General features: G+C 39.8%; 2 protein-coding genes across 2 annotated transcripts in view; both read left to right on the top strand.

The window, feature by feature from the left end:
• Positions 1-444: 444 nt before the first annotated feature.
• Positions 445-5980, top strand: LOC106868666 (cytoplasmic polyadenylation element-binding protein). The gene is made up of 13 exons (XM_014914042.2): positions 445-507; positions 700-869; positions 960-1061; positions 1165-1222; positions 1316-1484; positions 1582-1807; positions 1934-2047; positions 2137-2199; positions 2307-2434; positions 3428-3626; positions 4859-4953; positions 5039-5235; positions 5321-5980. The coding sequence occupies exons 2-12, from the start codon at positions 743-745 to the stop codon at positions 5228-5230; spliced, it is 1473 nt and encodes a 490-aa protein (XP_014769528.1). The 5' UTR covers positions 445-507; positions 700-742; the 3' UTR covers positions 5231-5235; positions 5321-5980.
• A 3211-nt stretch (positions 5981-9191) lies between these two features.
• The window catches only part of LOC106868646 (MYCBP-associated protein), a 54182-nt gene continuing 51401 nt past the window's right edge, over positions 9192-11972 (top strand). The window contains exons 1-2 of the mRNA XM_052974380.1: positions 9192-9368; positions 11811-11902. Coding sequence (XP_052830340.1) covers positions 11820-11902 — 83 coding nt within the window. The 5' untranslated portion in view covers positions 9192-9368; positions 11811-11819. The remainder of the gene's footprint in view (positions 9369-11810; positions 11903-11972) is intronic.

Raw genomic sequence — 11972 nt, 5'->3', positions numbered from 1 at the left:
TGGACCCGAAACCAGATGATTGCAAAGCGTAAAAAAAATTTAGCCTTTTCTTCACTGAACCCCAGAAATCTGTTTCGAATTTAAGTGAAACCATCACTATTGCCGCGAAAGGTAAAGGGTTTTATATCTGTAACATGGAAAAAACAAACAAACAAATATTTGGTTTCTCGGAATATAGGGCCTGTATGTCCACCTGCTCAGAGAGAGAGAGAGAGAGAGAGAGGGGGGAAGAGAAGCAGCGTCTCAGACAGTAACTCGATTCGAAACTATAACAGTATTCTTGCAACAGCCATAGCTAAAACGGTTTCAGAAGTTCAGAGCTGCTGTTGCTAGCAAGCTACAAAGTATATGAAACAGTTTTGCAAAGCATGTAGTTTATGCAAATTAGCTTGATTCTCACTGTCTTATACTCATAAATAAATTTGTAATGAGTAATAATAAAATACCTAGAGTGGTTGACGACGGTGAAAACAACGGGACTGATTTTATTCGCGGGCAGAATTTACTGTAAATATTACTCTTTTGCTTAGATAATGAATTTTGGCATTTTAAAATGTATAAAAGCGTGTAGCTTATACTTTTATAACATTGGAGTAATCTCGTTTATGTTGACATCTTTGAAATCTGTTATTAAAATCTGTTTTTTTTTTCTTTCTGGGACTAGCTTTTTTTTTTTTTTTTATATCTGTTTAATTGCAGACATCTCCAAGTGTTAACATAAAACAGACAAACAAGCCAAAACATGGACCCAGACAGTTTCAATAACGGCTGTAATTACGAAATCATGCAAAGAATCAACTCTTTATTGGACAATACTTTAGATTTGACGACCCTAACTTCTGGTACGATGCCAACAGAACAATTTCGAGGTATTATTTCAAATTGTTGTTGCAAAAAAAAAAAAAAAAAGATTTTTCAATTCGCGTAAAACTCAACAAACGTGGTCTTTATATTTTCAGATTCTGCCGACCCTTACTCTTTCTCATCAAGAGTTTCTCCTTCAAGTCCTTCAAACACATATTATCCGTTTAGTACTTCGCAGTCAGGCAGCAGCACTTCGTGTAAATTTCTTTCTTGTCGATTTTATTTAATTTTTTATAAACTTTTATTCTTATTTTTTCAATAAAACTGAAAACTAACACAACCTTTTGAAATTTCTTACAGATTATACACCAGAACGATACCAAAGCATGCGTGCAGATTCGTCACACAATTCTTCCAGGTTACTCTTATATTTTAACTTCCAAAGTTATCGTACAACCGATCAATAGGATTTAATGCTCTCTATATTTTTGTGGTGTTCTTTTTCTTTCAGCGACTATGGCTCGCTTTCGCCTTTAAGCCCTTTCTCTGAATGTCGGTCTCCAGTGGAGGGAATTTTCTATAACCAAAACTCCAAGTCTCTTTTACAACCGATACGTTCTGACTACGAGAAGTCTCTCTACCCTGATAGCATTGACACTTCCACCCTGGTAGAATTAATGGTAAATACCAATGTATTTAAATTTTATCGCATTTTTTCGAGCAGATAGAATGAATCATTATTGCTAGACGAATGACATTTTGGCTAAAATTTTTCAGAACTCTCTTAATGTTGGCTCTAATAACCAATATGAAGCTGACACCTTGCCATTACCTCATCCTAGCCAACTAGCAGTATCATCGGCTGTAGCAAATGCTACGGCCCTCTTACCTTCGACATCTATGGACATTTTGACCGACAGAAGATGGGCTGTGAATCCTTTGTATTACAGACCAGACCCACTCGCCGTTGATCGGGCGGCCAAGCTACATAAAAATGCAGCAGGTTAGTCACTCATTATCATTGAAGACCAATATCCCTGAAAAATGATTGTAAAATCTCCTCCACCCCAACCGAAAAAAACCCCTCCTGAATCGAGATGAATTTTCTTTTTTTTTTTGTTTTACACAGCTGTCTGTGAAGCCAGCTGCACCTGGAGAGGTCAACTACCACCTAGAAATAATAAAAATCCTTCCTATTCCTGTAAAGTATTTTTGGGTGGTGTACCATGGGATATTACTGAAGGTAATCAGTTTAAGTTTTACTGTCGTATTTTTTTTAGTTTAAAAATAAAGTAAATTTTATGTAAACGGTCCTGGATTTTCTCATTCTAGCCGGCCTCCAAGCTACATTTAACAAGTTTGGTGGAATGAAAATTGAATGGCCCGGCAAAGACGGTGAGTTAAACTTTAGCTCCATTGTTTTGCAATTAGCGAAAACTGGTTTCTGCGAATGTATTGTTTTCCTTCAGATTACCTGTATGATGACGCCATTTGTATTTTAGGCTACGTTTACTTGTTGTACGAAACGGAGAAATCGATTCGCGGTTTACTGCAAGCATGCACCCAAGATTACACCAACGGCAACGAGTATTATTACAAGATTTCCAGTAGAAGAATTCGATCAAAAGAGGTAATTTATTTACGAACTTTTCAAAATTTGATAAGTGACATCATTTTAACTTTCTGTAAGTAACTTTTCTGAAGGTCTTTCGACGAAACTTTCGTTTAATAGCAAAATAACTTATACTCTTAACAAGCTTTTTGGTCTTTCTGTTTGCCTAAGCAGACCATCACTTGTGTCAAAGGATTTTTTTTACATGAAAAATATTAAATGTTTAGAAACTAAACGATCTTTAATCCAAAATACAGGGTAGAGACAGTAGTTATGAGCCTACTTAAGTATTCTATTTTTTTTTTCCAATTGGTCGGTATTATACTTTAGTCGGCACTGCTTAGAGGTCCCGGTGCATCGACGTAACGATGTTGTTACAATGCACACTCCTTAGTTTTAGGGTTACGTAGATATGTCGGGACCTCTGTATTTAAGTAGTACCCTTTGGCCTGTTCGAAATCCTCATTAATTCTGCCAGCTGTACACCTATTTTTAACCATTTTTGTTTGTGTGCATACACTTTTTCCCTTCACGTTATAACAATTTAGACTTTCGAGAGCAAATTATTTTTGGAACGGCGGATCCCGCAGCGCGCATAATATAAAGAGCATATAAATATTGGTTTCAAATTTTGGCACCAGGATTGGAAGTAGATTACATCGACTTCAAAGCTCAATTGATAATTATTTTATCAACCCGAAAGGATGAAAGGCAATGTCAACCCCCGACTGCATTTGAACTGACGAAATACCGCTCACAATTTTGTCAGCTCGCTGCTTTAAGTATGTAAATACTGGGTTGAGAAACCTTTTTTGAAAAGTAGGCTTACCATGGAACTCGAACCCACATCTCGTGTCGTCATTTTACCTTGGGATAGATGTAGCTTCCTGCGTCACGGGAAGTCTTCCACTCCTTTTTCTATCCGAAAGGGATTTTCAACTAGATATTTACATGCTATTTATAGCTTTGTGTGCTTAGATCCACTGTCCAAAAAAATTATTTTTATTATAGGTTCAAGTGATACCGTGGGTGTTGAGCGATAGTAATTTTGTAAAGCAACCATCACAAAGACTGGACTCTACCAAGACGGTGTTCGTTGGGGCGCTGCATGGGATGTTGACAGCCGAAGCTCTTTCGAATGTCATGAGCGATTTGTTTGAAAATGTGGTATACGCTGGTATTGACACTGATAAACACAAATACCCTATAGGTAAGCTTATGCTCAAATATTTTCATAGAAACCATCGAGGTATATATTGTGTAACGAAAGGTATCTGCGACAAATACCAATTTGTCCTCACAAATTTTTAAAATCAAAATGTTAATTATCTGTAGTGACTTGGGATTCCCCAATTTTAAAACGTGATTGAATTAGTGGCAGATTGGTTGTTATTCCTTTGATTATTGATGCAGAAGTTTGCAACACCTTTTTAATTTCAAGAATATACGTTATTGCTTTAATATTAGCGGTTTTCGGACGTTTTTATGCTGTTATTTGCTCAACATAATCAGAGGTAACGAGAAACCTATGCCAAGGATAGAAAACCATTTTTTTTCGTTCTTATCTAGGTTGAGATTGCGAGTGCGTAAGAAAATGCCGTAGGTAGAATGTACGCTGAGAAAAATGAAACTTTAATGATTAACGTATGAAACCTTAAACATTTCCTCAGTCGTAAGACTTCATCAGAACGTGGCTTCAAATTCTAATGCAGGTGGAAGTGTACTCGCGTGGTAAGGGCTCCTCAGCACTATATTAACTTGATCTGCTGGAAATAGTAGCCAAATCTCCATATTTCTCTTAAAACATCTGCTGCTCCAGGACTTATGTCTTGAAGCCACAGACACGTCACTCTCGTCTGGAACGTTTTGATCAGTCCTGCTTGACCAGAGCTAAACTTAACGGCTACATTAGGCATCTATTGCTCGTGTGTGAGGAATAGTGATAGTCTGCATCGACCAAGTTAATGTCTCTCGTTTCACTCAGATGGCGATCAGGCTGGGGCACCGCCTCGAAGAAGTTTAGTCGAACGAATATACCCCAGTACTTATTCAGTTTTTCTGCCGTACCGTTAAGTTAAGGCGTAAACACACTAATTGTCGAGCAGTGGTCGCACTCACTTACGTAATACGGGCTTCTTTCAGTTTCCGTTTACCAAATCCCCTCATAAGGGTTTGGTCAGCCAGAGGCTATAGACACTTGCCAAAGGTGCCATGCAGTGGCATTGAGCTCGGAACCATGTGGTTGGGAAGCAAATTTCTTTCCACACAGCCTTATATGTGAATTGGATTTGCTTGAACCAAGCGTAATCTACTAGGACTATAAGCAATCATTTAAAATATATCAACTTGTATATGAGTTTGTTTCCTCTGATTCAATACGAATACATACGTTTGAATACAATAGATTTTGAAGTAATTCTCAATTTGATTTTTTTCCTCAAGGATCGGGACGCGTGACATTTAGTACCCGTAGAAGTTTCATGAAAGCTGTCCAAGCAGCATTTGTGGAAATCAAAACTCCTAAATTTGTCAAAAAGGTACATTTTTTTTAACTTTAAAAAATCCTTCATTATCAAAAATGATTTTCTCTAAATAATTGAAGAAATCGTTTATATATTATAGGTTCAAATAGATCCATATCTAGAAGACTCTCCTTGTACTCTCTGTATGAATCAAACGGGGCCGTATTTTTGTCGTGATCTGCAGTGCTTTCGTTACTTCTGTCGTAAATGTTGGTATATACAGCACAATTCAGAATACTTACTTCACCATAAGCCACTCACAAGAAACAGTAAACCAGGGAATGGTATCTGACCTTGGTAAGTCCCAACTGTCTTTGTGTATGTGTGTGTGTATGTTCTTATTTTTGGAATTACGTAATAAAACGTATTTTTTGTTTTGCAGTGATTTCTGGAATTCCAAAGAACCACATTGAAGGAAAGTGACTTCTCGGAATTCCGAGTATATACTGCATTAAAATGCAGCTTTTTAACTGGTCGTTGATTCATAATTTTCTGTTGAGGAATTTTGAAGCAGTTAGTAACTTCGGTTAATTTAAAAGCCCAATGGATTCTCGAGATTACGCTCAGTGAGGGTATTGTTTTGTTTGGAATATGGAGAAATGCTTAATCACAAACCTGAAAAACTTTGTCATTTCCACTGTTTTATTTTTCACTAGTTTTATTTTTGTGTTCGATCGTTTTAAAATTTCTACTAACTCACCCTGGCGATATCGTCCAGCGTTCTTTAACTATCTTTATTTTAGAAAAGAAATAAAAATTTTACTTGTTAGTTTTACCAGCATGTCTCATTCCAATATAGCTGCAGATATTTTTATGGCAGGTCACAGGTCGATTAATCGAGGCTTGTCGACTGTCGTACAAACGCTAGTTTCTAAAAATTTTTTACTAGATACGAAAGAAAATTTTAAGCTGGTAATTTTTAACTCATTTTGGTTTGCTGTTAGTTCAGGTAAATGTCGCTTTGCTGTAAGGATCTTTTTGTTACTAATATTTCCACTATTGTATTCATTACAAACTTTCTGAATAAAGTCATGAAACTTAATTGGCGTTTATCTTTTTTGTAGCTGACATTTGTGAAATTTGCATTTTCTGTTCTGTTTGCGGACATTAAAATGCTCCAATAGTTTTACTTCGGAAATTTTAATCTTGCTCTGTATAACTACTTTTTTTTTTTTTTTTTTTAAATTTTTTTTTTTTATACACACGTCGACTGTTCAAATTTTCAGGACATCAAGTCTTTCAATTATATCAAATCATTGAACTTTTAAATTTTGAAATAACTGAAACTGTGCTTAGGATTTACTTAAATCAGTACTGGTATTCTACTCCTTGGAATTGACAAATTACGTACCATTTACACCAAAACATCGACTTGGGCTTTAACTTGGCAAGACGTGTTCAGTATAATGGATACTGCCCTTCCTTTTGTGATTTTAAACTAATGAAATCCAACTGCTCTGTCTCCCGAACGACGAAGCTACGCATCGGCCCTCTCCATTCTTCTCTATGGAGCAGAAACGTGACCTTCCTCGAAGACCTTGGCAAAGACGATCGACGGCTCTGATAGCAGAACCCTGGGAACATCTGATTGTTCCATCTGGTCTCCAAAGAACTGCATACGCGCACACATCAACTTGCAGTTCATATAGCGATACGTCGCATGCGCTGGTACGGACGCTTCCTGTCTCCCGCCAGATCATTCTACCAGGCCTTTATTCTCATCCGATGTAACAACTGCGGACTGGAGGAAGCCTCGTGGCAGGCCCCGCACAAAATGGCTGGACGGGATTGGGGTAGATCTCCGGAGTCTCAACGTCACCTTGGAGGATGCACAAGGGCTGCCACGACACCGCCGACGATGGAGAGCACTGGTCGACCTGATTGGCTCTACGCATGATGTCTCTGGGACCACTAACCGGGAATGACCCCAGTTTCATCAAGCAAGTGCATGAAGCGAAGCAAAATAGTCTGCAATGTAGGTCATTCTATCTAGAAAATCAGAAACGTGGAGTGGTTGAATTTGACGTGTATTTTTAGTTTAACACTTTCTCTTTTGATTTCGCATCGTACTTGACGGTAGAATTGAAATATTAAAGGAAGATTTCATTTTAATTTAATTAATCAATTACGGCAAGTGCTGGATAGCACATCTTCTAGATTAATCTGAACATATCGTGTGAGGAGGGTGGAATGTAAGCGGTCTACTTACTTGAGGTTTCTTTCGCTGTAGAAAGGCCGGAGCGATTAAACTTGAAGGTGGGCGGTGATCTGGCAGAATGGGTAGCACGCCGAGCGAAATGCTTAACGGTATTTCGTCTGCCGTTACGTTCTGAGTTCAAATTTCGTCGAGTTGGACCTTGCTTCTCATCCTTTCGGGGTCAATTAAGTACCAGTTGCGCACTGAGGTCGTTGTAATTGACTTAATCCTTTCGTCTGTCCTTGTTTGTCCTCTCTGTTTAGCCGCCTGTGGGCAATAAAGAAATGAATTAGACTTGATATTTCGATACCAGTTATCTGGGTAGTTCTGGAATTATGATCTATATTGGTGGTCACTGAAGGTTGTTTGACGACAGAGATCTAGCTTGAGACTTAGACGTAAATGAACAATTTGTGAACCGAACATTTTTCTTTTGGATTATTTGTAGAATTGAAACGGTTGACGTATTGTCTTCACATTTCGATAAAAAAAAAATATTTACAGTAAACTAAGTAATGGATAGTACAGCAGAGAAGCCTCTACGTGATCATTCATATTGCTAAAGATAGCAACCAAATTCCCTCAACACGTCTTAAGCCACCGGACAATATATAGATGGAATACCTTTTTTTTAATGCGAAAAGACCTATTAATGATTGGGATTTTCCTACAAAGTAAGTCTTCCTCTATCGTTATAAGAATTTTTTTTTTCTTTTTTATTACTAAATCGTTCCTTCACCATCTAGCACATTCTCCGTAAGTAACTCAGACCGCACCTTATAAGGAATAAAATGTCTTCTGCAGTGTCCGCCTGACAAGTAAAAGGGCGTCAACGTATAGGCAGTTCAACAAGGAAACTTCAGCACAGTCGCTCGTCCTGCTGGAAATATAGGCCAAATCTGTCTCAGATCACACTCCCCAGTCTTAAACAGATAATGTGCTTCCAGGCAGGCAATGCGATTGGTAGCAGAAGTAGTATCACTCTTGGGTTCTATAGAGGGTTATTGCAGGAAAAGTGCAACGATGTTCTTGGAGAAAATCTGGGTGTCAACGATGACCAACTGAGCAGTCTATTTGGCAGGACTTTTGGACCAGGGCCCATGGATAACTTCCAAAAGTCCCTCGCCTGGCAGTGCTACCGAGGGGTGCTGCTTGTGCGGGATAAACTCTAACGCACGGAAGTGCTGTGAGCCGGGCCTGCCTGAGGTGCGCTCAGGGCAACGAAACTGTTCTGTACGCACTCCTCCACTGTCTGAGTATTGCTAACCTGTGGGTTTATGTCGAACAGCTACTGTCGTGTGTAGGACTGATCCTACTATCAGCTGAATCCATAGTGAAGATTGCCCCGCCGACCGCCTTTAACTGGGAGGGCGTGGGAGCATCTGATAGGAGAGGGTGTGCAAAAGCCTCATCAACCTGGTCTGACGCTTGCAACTGTCTGACGGATATCAACTAGACAACCCGAATGTGCCGACTTGGTCTAATCGCATCGGGTCGTCTAGTTCGTACTTAGAGTTTTCTGAAGGCCAGCGTATGCGGAGAGCATAGTGTCCACAATTCCACATAGTCAGCTACAAAGATCCACAAATTCGTGATTTGTATGGTCGACTTGGATTGGCTCCATAGACAGGGTCCCGGTTACTGGAAACTAAACGCGTCGTTAACGGCGTGCAAAGCTTAGAGAGACCGGACTAGTTTATTAGTTAAGCGGGCTTTGACGGGGGTCAATCATCAACAATAATTGGTGGTTTGCTCTCAAGAGGGCAACTAGAGCAGAATCAATTAGGTTTAGTAAGGTTCTAGCTGTAGAACGAAAGAAAACAACGGGATTTAGTTAGAAAGCTAGACGAGGCTCTTAGGACAGGCATCGCAACCGACGCGTTGGCGGCCAGGTTGGCTTTCGACCAACACTTCGACGCCAGACACGAAGGCTGCTTTGTCAGAGCTAAGGCACGTTCGATAAGCGGGGAGTGGACTAAGGCCGCTAGATGGGTCCGCGTGGCAACAGGGCGACCATTCGGTCTTTGGTGAACCAGAATGGGCGTGAGGTGTTCGATCCGAAGCAGATGTGTGCGGCCTTTCAGCAGCACTTTGCTCGGCTGTTCGGGACGTGTGGTGGGACGGACAACGACACAGACTTCAGTGTGTACCTGGACGTCTTGCTGCAACTCTCGGTGAACGAGGCGGAGTGCTGCGATTGGTTTCAAAACGGGTGGACGTGTTTTCGAAAGCTGTAAGTTTTTACCCAATTTTCATTGTAAATTTTGTTAAACTCTTTGATATTTTTGAATTTCTGTGTAGCCAAGCCGACTGGGCTAATCGTTTAGGCGGAATTTTCCCCTTTTAACGGCGAATATCTCATCTTAAAATTTGAATTTTGTTTTTGAAACTCGTAGATTTTGAGAAAAATGTCTGAAGAGAACCGTAGGCTGTTCCCTTCTTTGTACACCACACCCTCTGCAGACGGATGACAACAGAAGTCAAACGTGAAATGTAAACACACTATGCCCAATTCGCGCCTTAAAAGGCAACGAAGAAAAAATGAAACAGCGTTCTACCTCGTGCAGCGCAACAGAAGAAAATGAAGGCTGTTCTTTGGACCGCCTTTCAAATGTGCATTTCCCTGCTCTCACCACCACTATTGCTCCTACACCGGAGAGGGGGGAAGAGAGAAGGAACAAGATGTCTATCAGTGAGATCGAACACCAGCAACACCACAAAGACCAACACAAGCAACAACAACAAGATCAATTGTAACGGTTTCGCATCCGCAGCAACGCAAAGCTCGGAGGAAATCGATGTCACAAATGGACGATATAAAGAATGCTAAGGAGTTGTTAAGGAAGAATGGAAACTATGTCTTCCTTAACACTCTACAACAACTAATAAATGAGACAAATAAAAAGACCATCATATATAAAATTTTCAACGTGAAACACAAAAATGTAGAAGGGGCATCTCCACAGCAGTTGGAGATAGCTCTAAAGAGGAAGCGATTCGGCACTAGAAGTTCGCTTCCCAACAGAAAAGGACGCAAAGCAACATTCCACAGTACCCCCTAAAAACTGAGGATTTGCTGCTCGTGCCGACATACCTTGGTCGGCGCGTTACAAAATTTAAAATAGAGCAAGTGCCACTCGAACTCAATATATGCTGGCAAGTGGCAGCTGTCCTCTTAGACATAAAGGACAATGCCCCAATTCTAGAAGTGCATAAATTGCACGGTCAAAACTGGTCGGGTATGGGTAAGCAGCTTCTCGTTCAAATTGAACAAGAAAGCATAAATGCCATACCCGACTCCATAAATTTGCCAGACGGCACAAGGTTGCACGTTGCTGTGGACGGGCGATGACCAAAGTGGTACCTCTGCAGCAGCGAAAAACAATTTTTTTCTCAGCTTATTCTATCAGTTTCTTTTTGCCGAACTGTTACAGGACGTAAACAAACCAGCACCGGTGTCAAGCGGGAGTTGCGGGTGGAAGATACACTTATACATGCAGACCTGCACACATACATACATATATATACACACACACACACGTATACGACCCGTTTCTTTTAGTTTTCAACTACCAAATTCATTTGTAAAACTTTTGTCGACCCGGGGCTGTAGCAAAAGACACTTGCCTAATATGCCACGCGATGGGACTGAACTGGGAAGCGAACTTCTTACCACACCAGCCGTGTAAAATTAAAACGATGGGGTTGAGGGGAGAAGCTTCCTCCACTATCATCACCATTATCTCCGCTGCTACCGCCGCCGCAGAAGGAATTTACGAGAAAACCTCTTCCGCGTAGAATAAAATAAATAATAAATAAACAATAAGTAAAATATATGTATATATATATCGTAATCTCGCGAGAAGTGAGATGAATATCTCTATTTATGACGTTACCATGGTGATCAGCAACTAATATAGACATAAAACCATTCTGATTGTCGAGGATATTTATTTTATGTTAGTCTAATTTTAATTCATTTTTTTTCTATCTACACTGAGTCAATGACTACTGGACTTTCTGAAGTCATTTTACAGGTACAACAACTTCGGTTCTATTGTTTTGAAAGGAAACTTTCGTTCGTCCTGTTTTATTGTTATTCGTTTCTTTCAGCCGAGCCAAATTGCTGTGTTGACGTTATACATGCATGCATGCATGCATACATACATACACAGATACATACACACACATACATATACACATACACACATACACACACACATAATACACACACACACACATAATACACACATACACACACACACACACATAAACACATTTGCGCATGTGCACGCACATGCACGCACGCACGCACACACACACACACACACACAAACATGAAGGGCTTCTTTCAATTTCTCTTTACCAGATCAATCACAAGGCTTTAGTTGGCCTAGGGCTATAGGAAAAGACATTCACCCAAGGTGCCCTGCAGTGGAACTGAGCCCAAAACCATGTGGCAGGGAAGCAAACATTTTACCACACAGCCAGTCTTGCACCTGCATTCTTTTATAATAATTCTTCAGATCTGGCTCACTAAAATTTCTGTTCTTTATTGCTAAGGTTATTATTCAAAAGAAGTGATGACTGTTTTACTTTTCTTTTCTTTTTTTTATTTTGTTTGTTTTCTGATTTTTCTGCCTACTTATCTGAGTTTCTATGTATTTGTCTCCAGCCACCAAGCATGACGGTAAGAACAGTAAAATCTAGGCAAGTTCTTGTGAAGAAGAAAATCTTGGCGGAAGTTAAGAAGAAAAAACAAAAACAGCAAGTATTCAATTATTTCATTCACGAGCCCTAATCAATGATGAATGTTTTGTGTACACACACACACACA

Source organism: Octopus bimaculoides, chromosome 18 (assembly GCF_001194135.2).
Source record: "Octopus bimaculoides isolate UCB-OBI-ISO-001 chromosome 18, ASM119413v2, whole genome shotgun sequence".
NCBI classification, from domain to species: Eukaryota; Metazoa; Mollusca; class Cephalopoda; order Octopoda; family Octopodidae; genus Octopus; species Octopus bimaculoides.
The sequence above is the reverse complement of the archived record's forward strand: the minus strand, read 5'-3'. Positions and strand labels throughout refer to the sequence as shown.